Source organism: Coffea arabica, chromosome 5e, assembly GCF_036785885.1.
Source record: "Coffea arabica cultivar ET-39 chromosome 5e, Coffea Arabica ET-39 HiFi, whole genome shotgun sequence".
Classification (NCBI taxonomy): domain Eukaryota; kingdom Viridiplantae; phylum Streptophyta; class Magnoliopsida; order Gentianales; family Rubiaceae; genus Coffea; species Coffea arabica.
The window spans coordinates 51,266,581-51,291,256 of NC_092318.1; the positions used below are offsets into that span (position 1 = coordinate 51,266,581).

Here is a 24,676-nt window from a genome sequence, read left to right on the forward strand (position 1 = left end):
TAAAATATTAAGGATATATACGTAATTTTATTATAAAAATAAAAAATAAAAAAATATATATATAATATACGTAATTTTATTATTAAATAAAAATAAAAATAAAAAAAAATATATATATACTCAAGCTCACGAGCCGGCTCGCGAGCTAACGAGCTTAATATTCTGAGCTCGAGCTTGACTCGAGCCGCTCGTGAGCAGCTCGATTCGTTTGTAGCCCTGCCAAAGAGTTTCACTCATTTAGCAGTTCTAAATGATGATGAGAGGAGAAGAGCATGAATAGTGTCAATGCAGGATATGTCAACTGGTAAAACATATGCATGATATGATGGTTTCTTCTATTATCTCCTTAAATCTTCTGAACAATTTTTCTTTTCCTCCTGAACAGACTATATTAAATAAGTTCATATCTTCTCGCTTCTCCCTTAAATGGAGAGACCTTTCCAGTTTGTCTATTCCATTGTTATGTTTGATATGAACCTTTTGAGTTGGAAAAAAACCTTTTTCACTGAAAAGGTCATTCTAACCTTTTTTTTTTCTTTTTTTAAAATCCGTTCGTTGCAAAATTCTAAGTAAAGTTCTTTCCACCTTTATCTTCGAATGACTGGGGTCAAGTTTATCCTTACATCTCTATGTTCTATTACCAATTAGTAGGTTGTTTGTTAGTTTAATCAGTAATTTACCATAATTTTGTAACAAACCATTCTAGTTGGTTTTAAATATTTTTCCTTTGCTAATTTTATAATATTGTTCTTTTAGACTTTTGTGCAAATGGATATGGATTTGTTTTGGCACTTGACATAAACAGTGAAAAAAATAATAAAGACAGAAAATGAATGTTTAACTTCATGTGATTTATTTTTTTGTAAGTTAGTAATTATATTGTTATTTTAAAAAATTTGAAATGAATATCATATTTTAAAAATAATAAAATGTTGAAATCAAATTATTTTAATAAGTACATAATTTATTCATAATGTACAAAAAAAGGAATCAAAGTTCCTCATATAAGATAACAAATAGCATAGCATGAATAAACAAAAATATGCAATGCTTAATAACAGATTTCAAGGTAATTAAATCAATTTTATTTATTCCATTTCGACATCTAAAAATTGATTGTACCAAATACTGAGACATTGGAACGGAAATTTTTTTTAATATCATTCTGACTCGAAAAACGTTTTTTGGTGAAAAGACCTTTACATTCTGAGTATTCCAATGTACCAAACAAAGGTTTTTTCTTTCCCTTCCAGAAGACTGCCAACTAGGCCGAAGCCCAATTTCCCAACAGAGGTTTAACTTTAGGCTTTGGTCTGGGATACAGCACTTGGATTAGAACTCGAATTATACTCTATATGATATGAAGCACACCCACAAAACAAAAAGAAGAAAAAAAATTCTTGTTCTATCCAATTCCAATCCTCCCTTTGAACCCTTCTAGTTGACAAGCAACCTGACCAATATACCTCTTCATCCTCAAACATCTTAGGCCTATATGCATTGCAGTTGCAGCAGTTGGATTACAAGATGAAAGAATGATTCCTGCCTTTCGAAGCAGTTGAAATGCTCTCATCTTCACGGGCCAACTTCTTGAAATCATTGAATACAAAGAGGAGTCTGCTTCAATTTCTTTGCACTTTAATGTGACATTTATGACTCCATATCCAAACTCCAGTACTAACTCACCTACTAAAAGAGCAAACCACACACAGAGAATGTGAATCTACACAAAAAGAGAGAAGAGAAGAGGAAAAAAAAAGGGCCAGATCATTGGCAATTGGACTTGCAATTGTCATTTTGTCTTTATCCACTTTCTTTCATAACTACTGAATTGACAAATTATTGCCTTTGTCGCAGAAAAAGGGCGCAAATTTAGCCAGACAAGTGGGTGGCATTGGCAATCATGGCTCGTTTGATTCACAATTTTTCTACCATTTTGTAGGGATGGCAGCCAGTTTCCAGGTCATTAATTAAAAGTCAAGAAAGCAATCCTCTCATCACATGCTGAGTTATATTATATAGCTTCTCATACATCAATAATGCCCAGCAACAATCATAAGCATAAAGATTGATTGATTGAATCAGAATTTATTGCTATAAATGACAAAAGTTTAATCCTTCTTAACCCAAACCCAAAGAATGTGTTTAGATCAATTACAGCAGTAATCTGGTAAATATATGATAGAAATTGCAGAGTGTTACCAAAATCGATGATTCTATCCAAGGATCTAACCCATATTCTCAAGTTCAGATGATGATCAGCATACATGTATGATTGTATGGTTAGTTATCAGCATTCCTGGCGCACATTCGAGGCTACAGCTCTAGCCCAAAATCTGATCTGTGCTTTCATATCTTCTGCCGACCTCTTGCCCATTGGAGATGCAGGGTTCTCAGGCTGCCATGCCTGATCAGCTGTATAGGACTTCCTCAACTTACCTTCATTTAGACAAAACTGTTGCTGCTTCTTTTCTTGCAGACTTGGACCTAAATCTTTGTCGTCAAATTTGATACTCAAGTCCTTAAGACCTTGAAGTTCTACAATAAGGTCACTCGAGCTTCTTGATAACTTGGCCTGATTAAGGGGGTGTTGCCTTCTGATCATCACCCCTTCGGGGCTCTCTGTTTTGCAGCTTTCCGAATCTGGTTTTCTTCGCGGCCGCAGCCTAGGTGTGCTTGAACTTTGTGTTAGACCCTGGAAGGCAATTATAGTCGTTCAGAGAACGGGTTTGATTCTGAACTATGCAGCAGCAAAATTCAATAAACTCAATCATGATAGCGATTTAATATTTCCTATGAAATGATGAACTGCTCATGCATGGACCCTTCTAGAGGTTGAACAAGATTTGCCATGTAGATCAAGGTATAAATTGATGATTAAAAAAAGCAAGATTTCTACCTTCGGAATCGGAACCCGCCGTGGGGGCAACAGGTCTGATTGATTCAAAGATGCTTGCCTAATCAACTTGCTCATCGAAAAATCACTTTCTTCATCTTGAGTTTCTTCTCTTCCTAGAGAAGTTGGAAGAGAAGGTGCACGAAACAGATTGTTACTCGATTTCTCTAGTCTTGATTTGCTTCCCCTGCGCGCAGGATAGGTACCTCCTCCTGCATGATAAGTCGATTCTTCTGGCAAGGACGGCGCTCTCATCAACCCTGAAGGAGTTAACTCATCCCCTTGTGGTAGTTTGTTTAACGATGAGAAGGTTTCTTCATATGATTTTCCAACCAAAATCTCTTCATCAGCTAAGCCAGAGGAAGGACAAGGATCAGAATACCATCTACACATCCTGGTTGTTTTTCTGTCAAGCAAGTTCCCAAAAAACCAAGACTTGTCAAGGAGATCTCCAGGCTCCTCCTCCGCCATTTCTTGATGCTTACAAGTTGAGGAGTCGCAAGAAGAATCATCAATCACCTCCATACCTGCAGAAACAGAAGTTCTTGCAGCAAGCCCACATGGGATTTCTTGATCTTTCATCCGACTTCTGTACAAAAAGCTGCTGTCTGGGCTGACTGGGAAGGCCATGTGGGATTGGGCATATTATGCTATACTATACTATATTAGATTGTTACGCAATCAATATAATGTGGACGCAAGTCTGTGAAGTCTTGGACTAATATAATAATTATCTGGGAGACAATATAATATAATTATATTTTGATGAGAAAGGGGAGGTGGACACATTTAATTGGAACAAGTCAGCACAGATGGAGAGGGTTTAATTGCTTGAAGGATGGAAGGATGGAACACGAGCTTATGACAGCACAGACCCCCCCAACCCATGTGCTGGCCCTCTGTTTATGGATAACTAACTGAGCAAATTATTCAGATGGTCACTAAATTTTTAGAATCATCAAATTTTTACTATTGAACTATTAAAAGTTTAATTTTGGTCACTGAAGTATTTAAAATTTAGGTTTCGGGTCATTTCGTTAGATTTGATCGTTAAGTATGCCTTTTTCTTTTATCTCGTAAATCATGCAGACACTCAAATCTGATATAGTTAACGATCAAATTTAACGGAATGGCACGGAACCTAAACTTTAGATAGTTCAATGGTCCAAATTAAATTTTTAATAGTTCAATAACCAAAATTTTTAATGATTCTAAAAGTTTAGTGGCCATCCAAATAATTTGCTCACCACTAATTATATACGGACAAAGAAGATTGTCCAAAAGTGTTTTGTTAAATTTCCTTCAGATTATATACTTATGAGACAGCTAACTGATTTAGATACGTAATTACATGCTGACAACTACCGATGATAATCGAACCTAGGCCTAATTCCTTGTTTTTTTTTTTTTTTTGGGTCATGTGGAGGATTTGAGGCCTTCATAATTATAAGGAGATGGAGATCCCAGTTGCGTTGTGTTGCCGAGGCTATAAAATTACACATTTATACTAATTCCTAATTGATCCAATCAATCTTTTTTGTTTAATGAGTCCTGATTAGCGCAAATGAGGAGCTGTAAATTGCAACCACCATCGAATATCTGTACCCACCATCGAATGTAGCGCAAATGAAGCCAATCTGCTCCAGCTTGCTTGACTCAATCTTTTAAAGTCCCGTTTGGATTGCATTTTTCGTCATTTTTCATGGAAAAATTACTGTAGCGATTTGATGTATGTGAGGGAAAAAGGTAATAGGGAAATGTGATCACGGAAAACGACGCAATTTTCTGGCAGAAAATGGCAATCCAAACAGGGTTGAGTTCCAACTCAAATGGGATCAATAACCAATTCAACTATCAATGGGAAGAAAAAAAAAAACCCCCCCAACAAAAAATGGAAGGCCAGATCACTAGAAACACATTTTTTTAATTTCTTTAAATTGGGATTAATTCTATAATGCAAACAAATCTGATTTGGGATAGCAGCACATTTATCGGACACGCTCGGGGTGATTTTAAGTTTTTAACTCTTAAAAGATAGAGAAAAAGAACACAAGAAAATAAAAAAACAAGGACTCCGTTTGGATTAGTCATTTTTTTAAAAATAAAATTTTCAAATACAATGCTATAATAATACACAAATAAAAATAATTCAAAAAACATCTCATTCATACAATATATCAAAAAATATTTATAATAAAAATTTTCATATACACTGTCACAGTAAATTTTTTCAAAAACACCCCTCAAAAACAGCTAATATAAACGGAGTAGTTGCCAATATTCGTCCCATCCCACATATTAATTTCGACTTGAATATCTCAATTTGCACTTATTAATGTCTCTATAGCCAATTGACAACTTGTGGTCCTTATTAATGAAACGTTCCTATAGAAATTCATGCAGGAAACTATATATGACTATGTTGGTATTTTTATTATTATTATTATTTTTGTCTTCTAGATTTCCTGTTTAGAATGGAAATACCTGCATACGCATGTGCCCTCATCCATTCTTTGCTTAAACCATGTCATCTGCTGCTGTCATTCATAGTTATCTCAACAAAATAATGTACGATAAATGTGGAAGCCCTTCAAATGTTACACTACTGATAATTTAGAGTTGAAGAACCGATCGACTTTGAGAAGATTGAGAATGACTTTCAGATTGTAATAATAATTCAAACAATTTGAATTTACTACTACTACAAGTTTTGTTGTCACTTGCAAATATTTCTCGAATTGTGGAGCCATGATCCCTGTGTGTGCTTTGTAGAAAAATAACTTTGAAAATTGTCGTTTTTTGCAGTGGAAATAGACCCAAGTCAAGTCTTCCTTTGTGAACATCATCAGCTTCTTCTTCTTCTTCTTCTTGTCCTTTTTTTTTTTTTGGGATAAAACAAAGCAAAATGAAAAGACAGTAGTTTGAGAGTCAATTACAGAGGCTCTAGGGAAGCTAGCTAGTCCCTCTACAATCATCATTAACAAAAGATCCTATCTGGGGAGGGCAAGAATTTATAAGTGAAAACATATAGACAAAATATTTCCAACCATCTTTGCAAGCTCCTCCGCACATCGGTTCGATCAGCATCCTGCGGTCAAAGATGAGAGGTTCAAGAAAGTGAGGATCAAGAGAGCAGTTGTCTTTGTCTAACAAAGCAATGGCAGCAAGTGAATCAGGTTCCCCATGGAGATGATCAAGTGCAAGCTGGAGTCCATTACATCACGAATGCTGCTCCACAATTCAGCCACCATATTTAGCTGAGATGCCCAGGTCTCTCACTGGAACATCATCAGCTTGTTTTGTTTTCACTGGAACAGAACAATGTATTATTGATGTAATGTACTGAGCAACCCATTTGTCCTAGGTGAAGGCGGCGTGACATCGCTCTTGACTCTTCGAAAAGGATTTTGTTTCCATTTGGTACTATTCGATGAATCATCGACAAGAACATCCATCGTCCCCGAAAGGGATGTCCCATTTGGCCCACTACCTCATTATCGGGATCGAAGGCCGACAAAGTTTGCCTGTTTTTAGATCCGGACTCAATCGATTTGCCAATCACCACAACGCAGTTATTTAGCAAGACCTTAACCACCGCGGAAAAAAAAAACAGAGATAAATGAATCAAGAAAACAACTTGTATAATTCAACGGACCAAAAAAAAAAACTATTCATAGGAGTTTGGCTTCATGAAAGTGAAGTATGATTGTGTGTGTGAGGAAGCCACTGTAGTTTTCTTTGGATCAGGAACTAGTCAAGTCAAAGAGCCCTAACATTTCGTTATTGGAAAACACATACCATCATGGATTACTAAAAAAAACTAGTATTTCACTTGATTGAAAATCTGATAATTCATGAAAAAAAAATTTGAAGCCATAGTTCTCTGATTACTGACAAGAAACTCTAACGCAAAAATGGCTGATGAAAATGGGTTTCACATTGCTATGTTTCCATGGTTTGCCACTGGACACATGACTCCTTTCCTCCACCTCTCCAATAAACTTGCTGAAAAGGGCCACAGAATCTCATTCTTGTTGCCAAACAAGGCTAAACATCAACTTGAGCACTTCAATCTTCATCCTAGTCTCATCACATTCTATACACTAACTGTTCCTCATGTTGAAGGCCTTCCTCCTGGAACCGAGACAGCTTCTGATGTTCCCATTTTCCTCACAAGTCTACTGGCAACTGCCATGGACAACATGCGCGATCGTGTCAAAGACTTGCTGCAAAAATTGAAGCCCTCCATCGTCTTCTATGATATGGCACATTGGATACCTGAATTGGCTTCAGAAATTGGTTTCAAAACTGTGAATTACAATGTTGTATCTGCTGCATCAATTGCCATTGCGTTAGTTCCGTCGCGTAAACCTGTTGAAGACAGGACAATTACAGGAGCTGAGCTGATGGAACCGCCACAAGGTTACCCTTCATCTACAGTTTTATTGCGCAGGCACGAAGCTCAGGGATTGTCATTTATATTTCTTGAATTTGGAAAGGACATAACTTTCTATGACAGGATCACAATTGCCATGAAACGAAGCCATGCGATCTCTATCAGAACTTGTAGAGAATTGGAAGGATCTTTGTGCGATTATATAGCAAGAGAGTATCACAAGCCAGTATTTCTAACAGGGCCTGTTTTGCCCGAGTCTGAGAAGGAAGATTTACAAGAAAAATGGGCTAATTGGCTGAAGGGATTTGAGCCAGGCACGGTTGTGTTCTGTGCATTTGGAAGCCAAGTGGTCTTGGAAAAGCAGCAATTTCAAGAACTTGTTCTGGGATTTGAGTTAACTGGTTTGCCATTCTTGATAGCTTTAAAACCACCATTTGGGACCACATCTGTCGAAGAGGCTCTTCCTGAAGGATTTGAAGAGAGGATAAGAGGCAGGGGCATTGTTTATGGAGGTTGGGTGCAACAGCCGGCTATCTTGAGCCATCCATCAGTGGGATGCTTTGTGAATCATTGTGGGTTTGGATCAATGTGGGAGTCTTTGATGAGCGATTGCCAGATTGTGCTTGTACCACACCTGGCTGACCAAATCTTGAACACTAGGTTGTTAGCTGAAGAGTTGAAGGTTGCAGTTGAGGTAGAGAGGGATAACAAAAGCACATGGTTTTCTAGGGAGAGTCTGTGCAGGGCAATCAAGTCTGCTATGGATAGAGACAGTGAAGTTGGTGGCCTAATTAGGGAGAATCATGCAAAGTGGAAGGAAGTCCTTGCAAGTCCAAGCTTTATGGGAGATTATATTGAAAAGTTCATACAAGATTTACAAGACCTATGATTAATGATGGAAAACAATTGTGCCCTCTACCAAGTAATTAAAGCGGAAGAAACACAGAGAGGGTAGTTGAAATGGTACTATCCTGGAAGTATCCTCTCTTTAAAGCTGATTGTTCTTTATTCTCTTACAAATTAGACATCGTAAATTCAAAGCATGTTAGCAGGGTTTCTCGAATCGAAACCAACTGCTATTTGGTTGTGCTGTATTGACAGTAACACGGTATCTGCATCAAAGTAATCTGTTAACACTTGGAATAAAAAACTATCTACAGCGGCTACAAGAAAAGGAGCCAAAGGTTCTAACAATTTTATTGAAGACATAGAGAAAACCTCTCCAAATCATTCAGCAGAAATAAAATTACCCTCCAACTAAAGCTCATACAGGTTTTGAATGAAACTCTCCACATAATTAATCATGTATCCAGGACTTGAGAGAATTTCCTTCACCTTCAAGTGACTCTTCCTGAGCGAACTCCCCACTTCACTGTCTGGACCCACTACAGCATTGATCCCGCTGCTTAAACTCTCCTTAGAGAACCAACCACTTTCGTCTCTCTCCACTTCCACTGCAACCTTAAGATCACCACAAAGCAATCTGGAATTCAAGATTTGATCACCTAAATGCGTTACCAGCACAATCTGGCAATCACTCATCAAAGACTCCCACATGGATCCAAATCCGCAGTGATTGACAAAGCATCCAACCGATGGATGGCTCAATATCTGTGGCTGCTGCACCCAACCACCATAAACCACTCCTCTTCCTCCAACCCTCTCTTCAAACCCGTCAGGCAAAGCTTCCTCTATCGAACAGGTCCCCAGAAGTGGCTTCAGGGCAACAAAAAATGGCAGCCCTGTTAACTCAAATCCCAGAACAAGTTCTTGAAATTGCTGCTTCTCAAGAATTATCTGGCTTCCAAATGCACAGAAAACCACTCAGCCCACATGCCATCCAGAGGTTGTTTCTCCTGCTCAGGCAAGACAGGGCCTGATAGGAAAACTGGCTTCTGATATTGACCGCCAATGTAGTCACAAAATTGTCCCTCCAGTTCCTGACATGTCCTTATCGCAATTGCATGACAACCTTTTAAGGTGGTTATGATTCGATTCTAGAAAGTCCTGGTACCGAATTCGGAAGACATAAAGGCCAAAACCTTTGCCTCGTGTTTTCTCAGCACCACAGAGGAAGATGGAATAGCCAGGAGGTGGTTCCATCAATTCTTCCTCTGTTAAAGGCCTGTCTTTGGGCATCTGTCGAGCGGGGACGAGTGCAAGTGCAATGGATGCCGCAGAAACAACATTGTAGCACACAGTTTTAAACCCAATTTTGGGAGCAAAATCTGTGATCCAAAAAGCAGTGTCATATAACACCACATCAGGGTTATGATCACTCAGCACAGCTTCAACTTGATCACTCATGTTGTCGAATGCTAATGCAAAAAGACTGTTCAAGAAAATTGGGATTTCAGAAGCGTTTTCCGTTCCTGGAGGAAGCCCTTCAACATGAGGGACTGGAAGGACATGAAAGGTGACAAGATCAGGATAAAGATTGCCGCATCCGAGCTGAATTTTAGCCTTTTTCGTCAACAAGTAAGAGACTTTGTGGCCTCTTTTAGCTAGCTCGCTTGCCAGGTGAGGGAATGGTGTCATATGGCCTGTTGCTAGCCATGGAAACATGGCCACATGCAGCTTTTTTCCCTCAGGACGAGGAATCTCCTCCCATGATGAAGACATTCTGATTCTGATTATTAAAAAAATGACGTACAATAGATTTTTGGCTTATGTATGTTGATTCGGTTGAAGGTCATGTGCATATTTATTGATGCAGTCACATTCACATTTGGCTCAATTTAGTGAAGTTGGGTGGGTTTTCTAAAAGGTCGCAGAGAAACGAACGCGTCTACTTGTGCTGTGCTAAAAGTAGTGAAGTACTACTATAACGTTTTCTGCCAACCAAAATACCAAGAATCATACAGTTTCCCGCATCGGTGGTGATAAGTATGTGTGTGTAGGAGCAATTGCCTTTTGGATAAACCTGTGAAATTACCTTAGATTCTAAGTGTGTGTGTCCAGTCTTTACTGGTGAAAAGACAAGCAAGACCAGAGAGGAGTTATTGGTGTGTGGTGAGTTCTTCTTCAAGGCTCCTAAGCCTCCCCACTTCCCTTTCTCCCCATAAGCTTGTTCCCACATCGGTGATAAGCTTGTTCACCATAAGATTTAAGGTCCTCAGGATTTACCCAGAAGTCAGCAATTGCCTTTTGGGTAAACCTGTGAAATTACCTTAAATTCTGGATGTGTGTGTTTATTATTTACTGGTGAAAAAAAAAATACACTTTGAATCCCAAAGTAGATACAGTACTGAATAACCTACAAGACATATAATTACCCACCGGCAGAAAATGGAGTGGAAGATTGCTCAGATTTACCATAAATCCTCACTTTCTGCCTCGGAAGCCAATGCAGCAGTAAAATCTTTAAGTAAAAGCAAAACAGAAATCGAATCCCAAACTTCTTTTTTTTTTTTTTTTTTTTTTGCAACTCTACAGTAAGGTGTCCATCCAAAATTCCGCAAGGATCAGAAGAATTCGCAAAGCAGTTCTATGTTGATTATGGTAATCTGCCTTTCAACCCGAAGGATCCTTGGTCGTCACTATGCACTCTAAGAGGGAACAAAGACATAATTTCTCAAATTTACAGTGAAAAGGGACGTTGTAATCTGTGTCCATTGTTGTCACCAGTACACCGTCCTTGAATACATACTTAAAATCAAAACCATGCCGAGAGTTTGGGAAGAATCTTGCTTTCGTTGTCAAACTCTCGCTTGCTGGATGACAACCACATTCCATTGGCACAACTAACCTCTTTCCTGGGCTTTTTAGTTGGCAAGCGCACATTTCTGTGCTTCGACTGTATTTACTGTCCTCCAGCTTTTCGTCACCGACATCGTTAGAACTGTCAGTTGCGAACAATTTCCTCACTGCTGATTGAAGACTAACTGATAAAGAGGCAATGGAATCATGAAAATCTTCTACAGTTGCAGTGCTTCCTTCAAGTCTCCACTCATAATTGAGAAGTTTTAGCAACAACTGGTAAAGATTGACCAGACACTGGGTGCAACAACGATAAATGCACACCAGAACAGCATCACTTGAGCCCGTAGATATCCTTGAAGAGCAACCCAAAGAATTTTCCTTCGCATTGTCAAATGGCAAACCATTTGGAGCCAAGGGCCACCTTTCCTGGTTGCCAGTTTTCCCAGCATCAGAGACCTCCATACCATGTTTATCACCAAAAACACCAAGGCCATCCTTAAGAAGAACAGAAGAATCTCTCTCCACAAATCCATCAGAAGAATCTCTCTCCACAAATCCATTAGAATGTTTATTGCACTCCTCATCTTCAACAATTTCTGTAGGATTCTTGGCATCTATAAGCATGCAATGCTCATTACAAATCCCATTTTGCAGATGACTTTGCATACGTTCAACAGAGGAAGAATGATCTAGGAAACCTTGTGACGAGTCCTCCTTATGCACAGATGCATCATCCCCGTTCTGCAAACTTAAATTATCATCTGCCATAGTATGGGCACCAACATGGTTTGCTTTGACTTCCTGGGAAATTTCTCCTGGCCCCACTGGTTCATGCAAGATTTCACTGGGAATAGTTTGTTTGCAACCACTACCTTCAGGAAGACTGTCATTGCAGGTAACTTGATTGCTAAAAGATCCCGCACCAATTAGACTAGGACTTCCATTCAAGGACTGAGCATCCACCTCTAAGCTTAAGAACAAAAAAGGACACAAAAGAAAGTATTTAGTAAATGATAAGTGATGACAAAATCGGAAATGAATCTAGATACTAAGATTCATGACAGGATTGGATTACCTCCGTAATGTATATGCCCAGCTAATAACCATATCTTCAAAATATGCCACTTGTGATAGTAGACGGAAGAATTTATATTTATCTTTACCAGCCTGAATTTTTGTTTCAACAAGTGCAACCAGAAGCTCCAGAACTTTACGAATCTCCAAGGAAAATTCCCTAAGGGATGCATATTCACCTCTATATGCTGATAAACCAACAGCAATTAGCCCCCTCACTACACCTGACTTATCTGTATTTTTAGCAGCATTGGAACTAGAAGCAACAGCAACCCCTTCAGTTGAGTTCAGAGGACGAAAAATGCAAGAATTAAATGGCCAGCCCTTCCAGGGTCCATTTATGTGAGTACAGGGACCTTGTTTCATCTTAGACGTGACCCAACAAAGCTCAGCAAAATGAGGGTATCGCAAAATCTGATAACCAAATGTGGATATTGCTGCAAGCAAGTTGGATTTCCCTTTTACAGTATTGCAAGCTGCGACTGATGGAACAGGAGCAATCGGATGCTTGCTTGAAGATTCAAAGTTTGACTTTGGACCTGAACATTGGTGTATAGCATTAAGACTAAGTTCACCAACACTGTGATATTTCTTCTGACTGGATGAGTTTGCATGAATACTGTGACGACTCAAATGAATGAAGTACTGAACTAGATCCATCAATAACTTCGTTGCAGAGGTATCAATTATGGAATCATAATTCAAATGTTGATCCACCTCCACTAAGAATCGGGGCATTGTATCTTTCCAGGGATTGGACAGAGCACAATCCAACATCTCAGACCTGAAAAATTGCTTCACTCTAGAAGGAAGCTCTACAAATGGTACTTCTGAGGTAGCCTGTTTGAAAACAATACAGAATTTAGATGAGCTTTTTCCAGCTCTTCATTATGCAGAGACTGAAAGTTAGCGGCTAGAAGAGATTTACTGCAGACTAAGAAATACACATAGAAGCTTAACGGACAGTCAAAGTGAATAGACGACACTAAATAAAAAACAGACCACTACATTGCGTGTTCTTTCCTTGTGACATCCATGGAGATATGGATTAGGTCCAACTTATTCTTTGAAAGATTGCAGTGTAACTACTTTGTTTCACAAGATCTTAAGCTAGACCAAGACATTTTGCCTTTATCAACATAAAAGAATTTGATATTTACTTATGAAAGGGATTCAGCAACTAAAGAACTACAAGCAGACGTACCAGAATCATCAATGGTGTACGTACACAGATAGATTCGACCTGCTCAACAAATGAGTTCCATAGACATGAGACATTTTTGACAGCACCTTGGGACTCTGAATTCCCCGCAAACTCCACAGTTGCACTCTGGCTAGAGGAAGGGGAAGCAGTTTGTCCTTCACAAGACTGAATACATGTCTCTACTGCCCATAAATCAATCCTTGGCAGAAATAACATGCATGAATCCAAACTGGCACATCTCACTGCATCAAGATGAATAAGTTCAAAAGACAAAGTTACACAAGCATCAAAATGAATAAGTTCATCCCATTGTTTTCCAGTACAGGCAATTTGGCCAAATTTGTTAAATTTTATACACCACCACAAGCACAAAACGGATTACAGGCATGTAAACCTCATCCCTTAAAACATTAATAGTTAAAGCTGCAAACTTAAAAATTAACCAATATCATACATGAATGAGAATAAGGCTAGGTTCGATCAAGCGCTAGAGGGTCTTTAAACAATCAGGACAGCTGGTTACTAGAGCTTTGGTTATAATTGACCTCCTAAATTTCCTATAAATCAACCATAAGGCAAACTCATAATGAGCTAATACAAATAAAAGTAGCAGATTTGCTTCCTAATCTATGTGAAGACACAAGATGCACAGGCAAGGCAATTTTCAATCTAGTAGACCCGAAAATCTCATAATACAGTTCTATTTACCTAAATTTCAGTAAAGATGTCAGTAAAGAAACATACTCAGTATTAGTGTTAGCCCATTAACCACATCTCCATGCCCTTCCTGGGACAAAGTAGCCAAGTCAAGCTTTCGTATTTCAATATTGCCAGAAAAACAGTGGAGAACACAAGAAGCAAGATGCCTCTGGCCACATCTGGCTTCCCCAGAAATCAAAATCCTAAATCCTGATTTAGTTCCTGGTTGATAGGACATGGTGTGAAGCAGGCTAGGGTGAGCATATACACACTGTGCCCTTGAAGGTTTAAACTTTAAGTATCTGTCATCGGCAACATCTTCCAGGGGATCAGAACAGTCCATAGCATCTGTTAAAACGGCAGCACTTGACAGGCTATCCTGAATCTTACCAACAATATCTGCATCTTGAAGAAAATCATGAAGATGCGACCACCAGTTATCACCCACTACTTTCTTCTCATCCAAAGCAGAAAGAACCACATGTTTAATTACTGTTGCAGCTTTATAAAGAGGTGGTGGCAACCACACATATTCATCCAAATAAAGGGAAACAAGCAATTTGGACAGTGGTTGTAGCAGACAAGGAATAAGATGGGCTGGAAGAGGCGAGGTTACCAAATCATTTGCAGCAATTCCAGCTTCTCTGCGGGAACAAGGAGGTGGTGCTGATGAAAGAGCATCTAACCAATCTCTCTCTTCAACAGTGAAAGATGGGAGACGAGGGAGTTTATCCAAACAGGCATTGTCTCCAGCACCAGATAGAAGTTCATGCAAAGGATAGTTCCTCCTCAAAGCAATAATGGCAGCTTGAGTGCAAAGAGCCTGCAGATCAGCACCAGCAAATCCCACAGTTCTCCTTGCTACCCACTTAAGTAATGAGCCACTAATTTGTTTTGGCCATTTCTGAGTGTGTAGTGCCAGAATTGCCCCTCTGTCCTCTGTCGATGGCAGTGGGAAATAAATCTCACGGTCAAACCTTCCTGGCCGCCTTAAAGCTGGATCAATAGCATCAGGACGATTTGTTGCACCTATTACAACAACTGAACCTCGAGATTTTAAACCATCCATCAAAGCAAGCAAAGTAGAAACAACTGAACTATGTGTCTGGTCTTGCTGTCTAGTACGGCAAGGGGCCAAGCCATCTATTTCATCAAAGAAAATAATTGAAGGCTGAGACTTTTCAGCAACCTGAAAAAGAAGTCTCAGCTGACGCTCAGCATCCCCAACATATTTTCCCAAACAATCCGCGCCTTTGCGAGCAAAATATGCAATTCTTTTATCACCACGAGAACATGAACCAATTAATGCCCGTACAACCAAAGTTTTGCCTGTCCCAGGATATCCATGCAACAGAACTCCTCTGGGAGGTGTAAGCCCCAGGCTACCAAAAAACTCGGGGTATAACAGTGGTAGAATGACCACTTCCTTCATGCATCGTATGACATCACGAAGACCAGCAACAGATTCCCAACCCTGAAACTGAATCTCACTGTCACCGCTTGAGCCCCCAATATATGTGGGTGCAATTCTCAGCAAATCCCGATGAAGTCTCTTGCCCTCACGCTTCAGAAACTCCTCATCCTCCCCACATTGCTCTAACCATTTTTCTTCTGATTCAATATCCTTCCTTAATGCATCATTTGACATCTTTCTAATTTCCAACTTCATTTTTTTTAACTTCATTTTCTTCAGTCGGAGTAAATATTGACTTCCCTGGGGTTGGAAGATATGTCGATGATCTGTACAAGCAATCAGAAATTTGCGATGATCAAAGATGCAACCACTGGCTCGTGCACATGGCTGCAAAATGTCACAATTGAGGCAGAAGAAGAGTTATATCGAGGAACATACAACTATCAAGGGAAAAAGGACATATGACAATGACTTAGAGAAACAAACATAAAAGACCACAGATGGGCCTTAATTAGGAAAAAGAAGAAAAGAAGGAAAACTGACCAGGTGGTAAGTTTTTGGACAGCGATCAACACGGCACCCGATCGTTGCTCCTGGCCTTCCACAGCGGGTGCACTTCAAAACCCTTCCCCTGTAAAGTGCTGCCCTAACATTTTTCAAGCAACCCAAGCCAGCAAAATAAACCTGAAAACAGAAACAAGAATGGGAATATACCATGATGACAGGCTCAGGAAACGCATTAAAGGAATGAATGATAAATACAACAGTAAATCCACATAGAAGAAAGTACATAAAGGCCAGTCAGCATACATATTAAGGAAAAAAGCCAAGTGTACATAAAATCAACCAGTTATTGTTGCTAACTTCCTACAAAAATTTCCATCATATAGCAAGAACTGAGATGGTAAAATGTTGAGTCCTGATAACCTTATAAACACACAGTATCAGTAAATGAAGTAAAACAAACAATTTATAGCCACAAACCAAAGAAGAAAAGGAAATCAAATAAGGAATAAAAAAGACAGAGGGACATCAGCCACAGAAACAAAACTACAGGAAAGCATAGATCGCAGAGTGGCTTACACTCAAGTTAGCAAATCAAACAAATTATACAGCTAAAAAAGGGAAGAAAATGCTAAAGAAACTGAAATCAACAGTAACTAACGGGGTGCTTCAGCAAAATTACAAGCACAAGTGAATGGAACAAATTCTACCAGGAGAGTAAAGAGGGGCAAAACTCCCCTACCACTTTATATGCTATGGTTATTATTTGTCCGTTCCAAAGTAGTTTTCATGATTTAGAAATTCAAAGAAAAGAACAAAATTTTTACCAATCTTAACCTTGTTACAACTTCCTAAGTAATAATACTAGTAATAAGACCAACACCAAACTGAAGGCAACAATGTAAAAGAAATGTTGCCAGCTAATGAGTATTAGTCAGAACTCAGAACTAAAATTAATTCAATGTATGTATAGTTTAGATAAGAAAAGATAAAACATGTTGGAGGGAGTGTACAGTATAAATGGAAATGAAGTTTTTCACCTTCCAAGATGCTTATAATCCATTACACATTCAGCTTAGCTGTAACTCAAGGACCTTTAAGCTTTAGTCAATAAGAATTACTATTAGCCTGCTCATTCAGAATGTGAAGTATTCCCAACATAGTGTCATGGAAAAATAAAAACCAAAGGTGTACCTTCATAGATCTACCAGCGAAAAAGATATCTACTCTTTGTGCAAGTAAAAAAGAGTTCTGTGGTACCTAAGCAGCATAGTCAGACATGAACTTTGTCCTGTTCTCAAATTCCCTATGTTACTCAGGACCTTTGCAGATATAACCTCTTACCTCACTTAAGTGCATCTGACGCTAGACTCAAGCCAAACTGCCATGTAGTAATGGCCGTTAATGACCAAAGGTTTGATCACCATCTCACTTTAAACTGTGGGCACAGTATTGTCCATGCTTGTATAGGCATTACTGAACAGGAAAGATTACCAAAGAGGCAATGTGTGCATTGAATCCATAGCTAACACTTCGTAGTTTTCAAGTAAATAGTCTCACTGGCAAATTTTCCATCTCCAACTTTATTAATGAACTCAAAACTAAAATAAGATCTTCTAATATATATGGTGACTATTATACATATGTCTACACGTAGATAAACCAGGAATAGAAAATAAGGAGAAACTAGGAAATGATTCAAATCTACATTCATTAGTAGCAGTAGTGATCATAACATGCAAACATTCCAAATATGATTAATTACAATCTTTTCTGCTTTTTTTTCCAAAGAAACTTCCCCATTCTCATCTCTAGAATAAAGAATAACTGAACCGAGCATTTCCAAGTGAGATAAATAAACAAGAGTTCTATTAGGGAGAGAAAAGTTGTGGCCTCATGAAAATGGGAAAAGAAACATGGAAAATAGACCATACCTCTGGACTCCAGACAGCACACTGTTGATGCACCCAAATTCCAGCTATACCATAGCGATCATTAACAGGACCCAAGAGTCGTCCAAGCCAGCCAAGTTCATCACCAAAACCATCCCAAATGTCATAGTTGGGTTCTTCAGAAGCAGAACCCCCACTACTTGCTTCATCGTCAGTTCCATTGCCAACTTGTACAAGTTTCTTTGGTGGTTTTCCATCAGTACCTCCTCCACACAAACCACAATGCCTTCCCTCTTTTATACGAATTGGTTTCAGTTTACTGTTAAGTAAACCATTGGAAACATGATTTTTCATGCCAAACTTCTCAGAGGATTCTTCTTCTAGAGGCTTCCAATTAGCTTCTTCAAGTTTTGTTTGGTCTACCATGGTTCCATATTCTTCTTCTAGAGGTTTCCAATCAGCTTCTTCAACTTTTGCCTGGTCTGCTGTGGCTCCATATTCTTCTTCTAGAGGCTTCCAATTAGCTTCTTCAACTTTTGCCTGGTCTGTTGTTGCTCCATCAACTTCCAGAGCATTATTTGGGTGCTCTTCCATAACACATGCTACCTTATCAACCTGCAGTTGAACATTGTCATTGCTATCATGTTTCTCTAACTGTGAACCAGTCTGAACTTCTATCTGCTCTTTTTCAACCGACTTTGAGGATCCAAGGCCATCTTTGGTTCCATCATCATTACCACATCCTTTTTCAGTCTTTAACAGTAAATCATTTCCGTTATCACTCAATTGCGCCAACTCTTCTTCATCCAACATTTTCTCATCCACCATACCACCACCCAAACCAACTTGTTGCTGCTCACTCTCTAAAAGACTCAAAACTTTAACCTTCCCCTCTGCAGCAGATGAATCCGCACCTAGAAATCCCTCCTTAATATCAATCTCCTTAATTTCCAATGCCCCTTCTTCCTTAACACCATCAAAATCCTGAAAAAGTTTCCTCCTCCCTTTCGGCGAGAAATGCCCCTTCTCCCTTCCTCCATACTCTCCAAAGCTCACAGATTTACCCCTAGTTCTCAACCGTGACCTCCAACTACCCAAATTTTCTTCCTCTTCCTCCAACTCCTTTGAAGTAGAACACGTATTCTCATTCTTCACCCCGATTCGGACAACTCTTTTCCCTTTATGCACACTACTCACCCTTCCCTTCTTATCAAGTCTCCGTCTCTTCTTTGGTGGCAAAGGCGAAGCATCGAGCACCTCAGGAGCCCTTCGAACCCGAGTGCTCCGGCGACGCTCCGTTCCATCCCCATCCACATTACCCGCATTTAACAGTTCCCTCTTCTCCACCCCGCTATGGTTCCTAGTATAAACATTTTCGCATATTGCATCTAATCTCTTATGCTTTTTCTTACTCCTAGAACTTCTCAAAACATTATCTTCACTCCTTTCCACCACAGATTCCGACCTCGAAAATCGCATGACACTAATTCCCAATGTATAAAAAATTTAAGTGGTATAAAAATTAATTGCTCAAATACAAGTCAAGGGCATTTAGATTCCGAAAAATTCAGCAAAAGGGTCTTGAATTTTATTGTCCCAGATTAAGCATCTAATACGAATTGGCAAAGGAGGGACTTACCTCTGATCAGCTGATCATCGAAAGCAGAGAAAAAACAAAAACCCAAAAAAGGCCCCTTGGAAAGATTAATTTTCGAGCTAAGTTTTAGCTTATGGAGCGTGAATCACAAACGAGATTTGATTTTTGGGTTCGATTTTTCAAACTTTAAAATGACAGGGTGCGCAGAAGAATGATGCTAGGGCGGAGGGGTTGAGAGGGTTCAAGGGGTGGAGTGTTATATGTATATCAGAACCGGTGAAGGTAATTGATATTCGGGCACATTATTTTTTTCACGCGCGAAGAAGGATCGGTGTCAATTGGGATTCGTTTGAGGAAGGGAAAACTTTTGGTCCCACGAGGAATTGCTGACGTGGAAGGAGATGGTGCTGATGTTCACACGCGCTAATTGGGTGAGGCTGGGGCTTGTGGAGGAAAATAGGAATTGAAATTAAATTTTATTTTTTTCCCACCAAATCTTACCGCCAAATAGATGTTAATTTTCTGAATTTTTTTTCTACTTTATTTGGGTGGGTGGGATGAAGTATTTTAATATAATTTTCTGAGCATTGGAACATATGATATATATATAAATATAAATATATAGCTACAAATGAATCGAGAGTTCTCTTTTTCTTATTCAGCAAAGTGTTGGAATTTGATTTAATGATCGACCATAACAAACATTAGTTACTAATAAATCATTGAATCACCATAACAAATTGAATCTGGAGAAAACCAGCAATTTGCTGACCACAACAAAGTTGATTCTCCTAAAACATCATTTTTATGTTACACGCAAAATTATTGCATAAATTTTGTATTCTCTTACCTTTCAATTTTTTTAAACATCCCCAAATAAAAATTCAGAAAAATCAAAGCATAGTTTTTTTCCGCTCTGTTATCCCATTATGTTTTGGTAGATGACGTTGTCATGCCATTCAATTGCAATTTGAACGGTAAAATTGGAATAATTTGAACAGCGATCAACCCATCAACACACTGGTTGAATTCTTGAAATTGTTGTTGGAGAAGGAAAGCTCATGAAGAATATATATATATATATATGCAATTAGCACAAAGAAATTAGTCCGAAATGAAGATCATAACAAGGAAGGTGAACGTAAAGAGATGTAGAGTGGCAACTAGACACGATTTTCAAATAGAAACTCAACTTTTGAACCACGTAATCTCCTTGCAGTAATTTGCAGAAGAGCACCATCTATAAGCATGTGTTGTACCACTCTTGCAATATTTTTGGTATCATCCATTCCAAGATGGTGACTTCCTCGCAGTGGAATTCGGAGTTCCCTCATCATTGAAACCATTCCTGGAGCCTGACAATCAAAAAGAAGCCAACTTGTGTAAAACAGGAACTAAGGGCAACGCAAAACTATGAGAGGTTTGAGGAGGATGGCAACAATCTGAGAAGTTTATCACTATAACACAACTTGGTCTAATCAACAGCAGCAGCTGCAAACGAGGAGCATTGGGCTGAGATGAAACACTCTATAAAATGCATAAACTCACAGACACACAACCAATCTCACACTAATGCAACGTACTCTGAAAGTAAATTGTACAGTAACTTGGCGGTCACACAACTAAATCATGCCAACCTATGGTTCACAGAGTGTAATCAACTCAGCTGAATCCAAAGGGAATCATTTCGAAATCAGAAATGTGTAAGTACAGCAAACTCACCCTTCTATTATAAAAGTTCAAAAAAATGTCCTTTAGATTGATCCATTCAGTGAAATATGATGGAAGTGCCATCCTTGATACTTTGCACTGCGCAGGGATCTTTGTCTTCAAATCCCAATTTCCGCTGGTACATGTAAACCAACAATACTATAGTTAATTAGAAAAAACTAAAGAATGTTGTTGCTTTGTTTTCAGAACCTAACAAGTATTGCAACTCCTTCTCAGACTGGATCAAGTCCTGTTTATTCTCCATCTCCAAAATCCTAGTGGTTTTATGATTTTGTTTAGGATCATACTATTATTATTATTCCTATCCCCAATTTACAGAGAAGTAAAATACAATGAAGACACATTCTACATCTAATGAAGGCCATTACATATTTATCCTTTCTGATTAAGTAATGTAGGCCTCAACAATATCATCAACACTTTAAAACTAAATGATAGGGGAATCAAAAGAGAAATAGAATGCTACAAACAGAGTTTTTTTTTTTTAAGTGAAAAAGGAGCTTTTAGATTTCAGCAGAGGACCCATATGTTATTAGGCTCTCACTGTTTCAAACTTTTAACATCTGAATGTTCATAAAAAACGACAAGTAAAAGTACAAAAACAAAGTTTATCCATTCAACAGAATTCATAGGCGTTTATTCTACACCTCTCAGAAGGCATTGATAAAATATGACAATTTGATCCAGCGAAGTAGGGCATTGATAAAAATGACTCAAGGGTTATGTCAACATCACTAAGACAAGCAACTTACCAAGTTATAAATGCAGCTCTATTTAGACGACCACCTGGCTTTTTGACCCATAAATGATGCTTACCCAACCACTCTTCAAATTGTTGAATCACTTCATCAAATGGAATGGCAGTATCGTGCCAAACCCTGCATAAATAAAGAACCATGAAATGGCTCAAGATAGTATACTTTTTCCTTTTTTTTGGTGGGTGGGGTTGGGGGGGGGGGGGGAGCATAATTTCTGGGAAATGAAATTCTAATCTCATCAAAAATAGGACAAACATGCTTTAGGAAAAGAAAAATTAAGTCCAAGTAAGATTCATGGTTCGAAACTATAATGTGAAGATGAAATACTAAAGCTACCAACGTGTGCCCTTGAAAAAGAAATACCAATGTGTAAGTGAACAAGTTATGCAACTGAATTTTCAAATTTATAGCAACCTTTCCTTCAATTGCAATATAGTTTGACAAATACATCAATCCACAATGAGTAAACTCCAAAATAAAGCATATGGATATACAAGTGAAATCACTAGATTCACCGGTGAATCAAGTATTTAGATAACAGAGCATTCATCTGGTGAATCAAGTATATCATCAGTCCAAAAAAAAAAAAAGTATCAAGAATCAAGATTCACCAGACAAGCCCAGGTAATAGATTCAACAGATATAAAATAGCATCAGCTGAATCAAACAGGCCAGCAAGTAAACTAAGTTTAGCGACTTGGACAGAGAATTAGTAATGTACCTGTCAACTCCTAGTTTTCCGTATTTTCCGCCAATGTACTGATTTATTCTTTGCTCACCCATCTGGGAAGGCCTCACAAACCTGTCAAAAGTTTAGGAAAACCAGAAGAAGCATTAATCATTTAAAATCACACTCATCACATAAAAATTAAACAAATTTTGCTAACAAGCAAGCAATTAGCATCGTAAGATGTCAAGATAAATTTACTAGCCACAATATACTCCATCCATGGTTTACCATTTACTTTCCCAAGTCCCCTTTTTGGACGGTGAAGATATTACGTCCTTAACTGCAAAGGAAAGTTTTCCATACCAAATATCAAATCCTACATCCTTCTAATTACTTTCACATGTATCCCACTCACATTACCAGCTATATCAAGCTATTGTTACAGTAGAACCCATTTTATCAAAAAGACAAACTCCAAGTACGAAAATAAATCCATTTAGATGCAAACACCCATAACATGAATCCAGTAATCATTTCGGCGTATGAAGCAAACTTCTTCACAGTTACACTCAAAGTCAAATCACTACCCGAATCAAATTCCTCGTTATTGCAGTACATAAACCAATGGATCATTTTTTTTTGGTTTTCAACCATGTCAACTATTCTAGTGTTGATAGACTGCCTTAGAATGAGCTCATGTAAAGTTAATACCTAAAGGGACTAATGTAAAACATGAAGGATATTTCCACAACATTACACGGGATCATGTTTCCAAAGCAGTAAATTAAATTTTTTATAATTTTTTTTAACGAAACCTGTGGAAGAAGTCGATGGAATTCATGGTTTTGGCATCAAGTAAGAGCACAGGAAACTCGAGAATCTCCACTTTGCCCTCCAAATCAAGCACAAGAAAGTAATCGAACTCCTGCGACTTCAGCTTCTCCAACTGACATGCTTCCAACCCAAGCCCAGATGAGAGATTATGGTTAAACTTCCCCAAATGAACAGGGTCATCTGTCTATCCAAAGGGGAGGGAGGGGAGGGGGGGGGGGGGGGGGGGGGGGAACCATAAAATTTACTAAAGTTTTTCCACATAAAGCACAAAACAGAAATACTATAAAACACAGAAAAATCATAGGGAACTATTACACTAAAAGCAGCAAAAGGACAAAAGGGCTCACCTTAGTACACTTACCTTGGGTGTAGTACAAACATAAGGGCTTCCAGCGGTTGATTTTGAGGGGAGCAGAAGCTTGGATTGGTGAAGAGGTGGATTCTTCTTTTTCCATGAAAGCAGAGGCTCCGAGGCTAATGCTGCGTTTGGGGTGAAGAGAAGGGAGTGTTGAGAGAGGTGGAAGTACGGGAGATGGAAGAGGAGCACGACGGACTAACGAAGAAAATCTTGGAAACGTCATCTGGATGATGACCCTGTTTTATTCAAATAGGGGGGGTTTTAGTACCGGGGAGTGTGGGTTTAGGAAAGGCCCTTTTTCCTTTTATTTGACTCTCACAGTCTCACGGTAGAAGTTCCATGTCAATTTAGTGTCCGCTGAGCGCCGAGGAAGTCTCAGAATTCCAGAACAATTTGACGGCTCCAGGCTCATGGGGAGGACCGGGTGGCTCAGGACATTTTTTGCCTTTTTAATTGTGGCTCAGCTTGTGGACTCCCTCGTAATACAGGTTCAGGTTCTAAGAGTCTCTCTCCTTTTTTTTTTTTGGAATAATATCAGAAACTTTGCTTGAGGTTTCTCCTAATATCACTTGACGCGCCTAATATTTTTGAAATATTACTTACCTTCCCTAATAATTATAAAAAGACTATATTAACCCTCATTTGACACATGATTCACATATCAAATAAATGGAATTCAAAAATTAAAAAAAAAAAACTAAAGTCACTTTTTTCTTTTTCCCTTTTCTCCATCATTCTCTATTACTCATTTTTTGGATGATTATGCAATATTTTATTTGTAAATTATAATAAATTCAATTTTGTTTATCTTTTTATTTTGTGATTGTGATAAAGTGAGGTATGATTTATTTGCTTATTTTAAGTTGATTTTTATAATAATTAGTACAATTTGATAATTTGGGCAAGGGTTGAGAAGATGTTGAAAAAAATATAAAAGTTCATAAGAA

General features: G+C 38.5%; 4 protein-coding genes and 1 pseudogene across 6 annotated transcripts; 1 reads left to right on the top strand and 4 right to left on the bottom strand.

Annotated features, from left to right (window-relative positions):
* Nucleotides 1–2,072: 2,072 nt before the first annotated feature.
* LOC113688245 (uncharacterized) lies at nt 2,073–3,606 on the bottom strand. Its single transcript, XM_027206004.2, has 2 exons — nt 2,900–3,606; nt 2,073–2,695 (listed from the first exon to the last, which is right to left on the bottom strand). Exons 1-2 carry the CDS (start codon nt 3,524–3,526, stop codon nt 2,291–2,293), a joined length of 1,032 nt encoding a protein of 343 aa, XP_027061805.1. The 5' UTR covers nt 3,527–3,606; the 3' UTR covers nt 2,073–2,290.
* A 3,127-nt stretch (nt 3,607–6,733) lies between these two features.
* On the top strand, nt 6,734–8,365 carry LOC113743621 (UDP-glycosyltransferase 79B3-like). Its single transcript, XM_027271668.2, has one exon. It carries the CDS (start codon nt 6,811–6,813, stop codon nt 8,179–8,181), a length of 1,371 nt encoding a protein of 456 aa, XP_027127469.1. The 5' UTR covers nt 6,734–6,810; the 3' UTR covers nt 8,182–8,365.
* A 101-nt stretch (nt 8,366–8,466) lies between these two features.
* LOC113743622 (anthocyanidin 3-O-glucoside 2'''-O-xylosyltransferase-like) lies at nt 8,467–10,048 on the bottom strand (annotated as a pseudogene).
* Nucleotides 10,049–10,563: 515 nt separating this feature from the next.
* Nucleotides 10,564–19,697, bottom strand: LOC113687937 (uncharacterized). The gene is made up of 6 exons (XM_027205480.2): nt 17,824–19,697; nt 15,929–16,069; nt 14,017–15,772; nt 13,273–13,514; nt 12,070–12,908; nt 10,564–11,964 (listed from the first exon to the last, which is right to left on the bottom strand). The coding sequence occupies exons 1-6, from the start codon at nt 19,258–19,260 to the stop codon at nt 10,806–10,808; spliced, it is 5,574 nt and encodes a 1,857-aa protein (XP_027061281.2). The 5' UTR covers nt 19,261–19,697; the 3' UTR covers nt 10,564–10,805.
* Nucleotides 19,698–20,435: 738 nt separating this feature from the next.
* LOC113687720 (uncharacterized exonuclease domain-containing protein At3g15140) lies at nt 20,436–24,220 on the bottom strand. Of its 3 annotated transcripts, none has more exons than XM_072049154.1 (6): nt 23,733–24,220; nt 23,353–23,551; nt 22,589–22,669; nt 21,862–21,987; nt 21,101–21,224; nt 20,436–20,733 (listed from the first exon to the last, which is right to left on the bottom strand). In XM_072049154.1, the coding sequence occupies exons 1-6, from the start codon at nt 23,950–23,952 to the stop codon at nt 20,542–20,544; spliced, it is 942 nt and encodes a 313-aa protein (XP_071905255.1). In that variant the 5' UTR covers nt 23,953–24,220; the 3' UTR covers nt 20,436–20,541. The 3 variants fall into 3 exon arrangements, with proteins under 3 accessions (XP_071905255.1, XP_071905254.1, XP_071905256.1); XM_072049153.1 differs by having other exon boundaries at nt 23,353–23,555; nt 23,719–24,214; XM_072049155.1 differs by having other exon boundaries at nt 23,719–23,847.
* Between the last annotated feature and the right edge of the window lie 456 nt (nt 24,221–24,676).

What these genes read in the sequence shown, in the direction of transcription:
- LOC113688245 (XM_027206004.2), bottom strand. Translation starts at nt 3,526, where the DNA reads ATGGCCTTCCCAGTCAGCCCAGACAGCAGCTTTTTGTACAGAAGTCGG. An exon ending in GGCGGGTTCCGATTCCGAAG is followed by an intron (nt 2,696 to 2,899) that starts GTAGAAATCTTG and finishes ATTGCCTTCCAG; the next exon opens with GGTCTAACACAAAGTTCAAG.
- LOC113743621 (XM_027271668.2), top strand. Translation starts at nt 6,811, where the DNA reads ATGGCTGATGAAAATGGGTTTCACATTGCTATGTTTCCATGGTTTGCC.
- LOC113687937 (XM_027205480.2), bottom strand. Translation starts at nt 19,260, where the DNA reads ATGCGATTTTCGAGGTCGGAATCTGTGGTGGAAAGGAGTGAAGATAAT. An exon ending in TGGGCTAACACTAATACTGA is followed by an intron (nt 13,515 to 14,016) that starts GTATGTTTCTTT and finishes ATCTTGATGCAG; the next exon opens with TGAGATGTGCCAGTTTGGAT. An exon ending in TGGGCATATACATTACGGAG is followed by an intron (nt 11,965 to 12,069) that starts GTAATCCAATCC and finishes TTTGTTCTTAAG; the next exon opens with CTTAGAGGTGGATGCTCAGT.
- LOC113687720 (XM_072049153.1), bottom strand. Translation starts at nt 23,952, where the DNA reads ATGACGTTTCCAAGATTTTCTTCGTTAGTCCGTCGTGCTCCTCTTCCA. An exon ending in TCCATCGACTTCTTCCACAG is followed by an intron (nt 22,670 to 23,352) that starts GTTTCGTTAAAA and finishes AACTTTTGACAG; the next exon opens with GTTTGTGAGGCCTTCCCAGA. An exon ending in AGAGCTGCATTTATAACTTG is followed by an intron (nt 21,225 to 21,861) that starts GTAAGTTGCTTG and finishes TACATGTACCAG; the next exon opens with CGGAAATTGGGATTTGAAGA.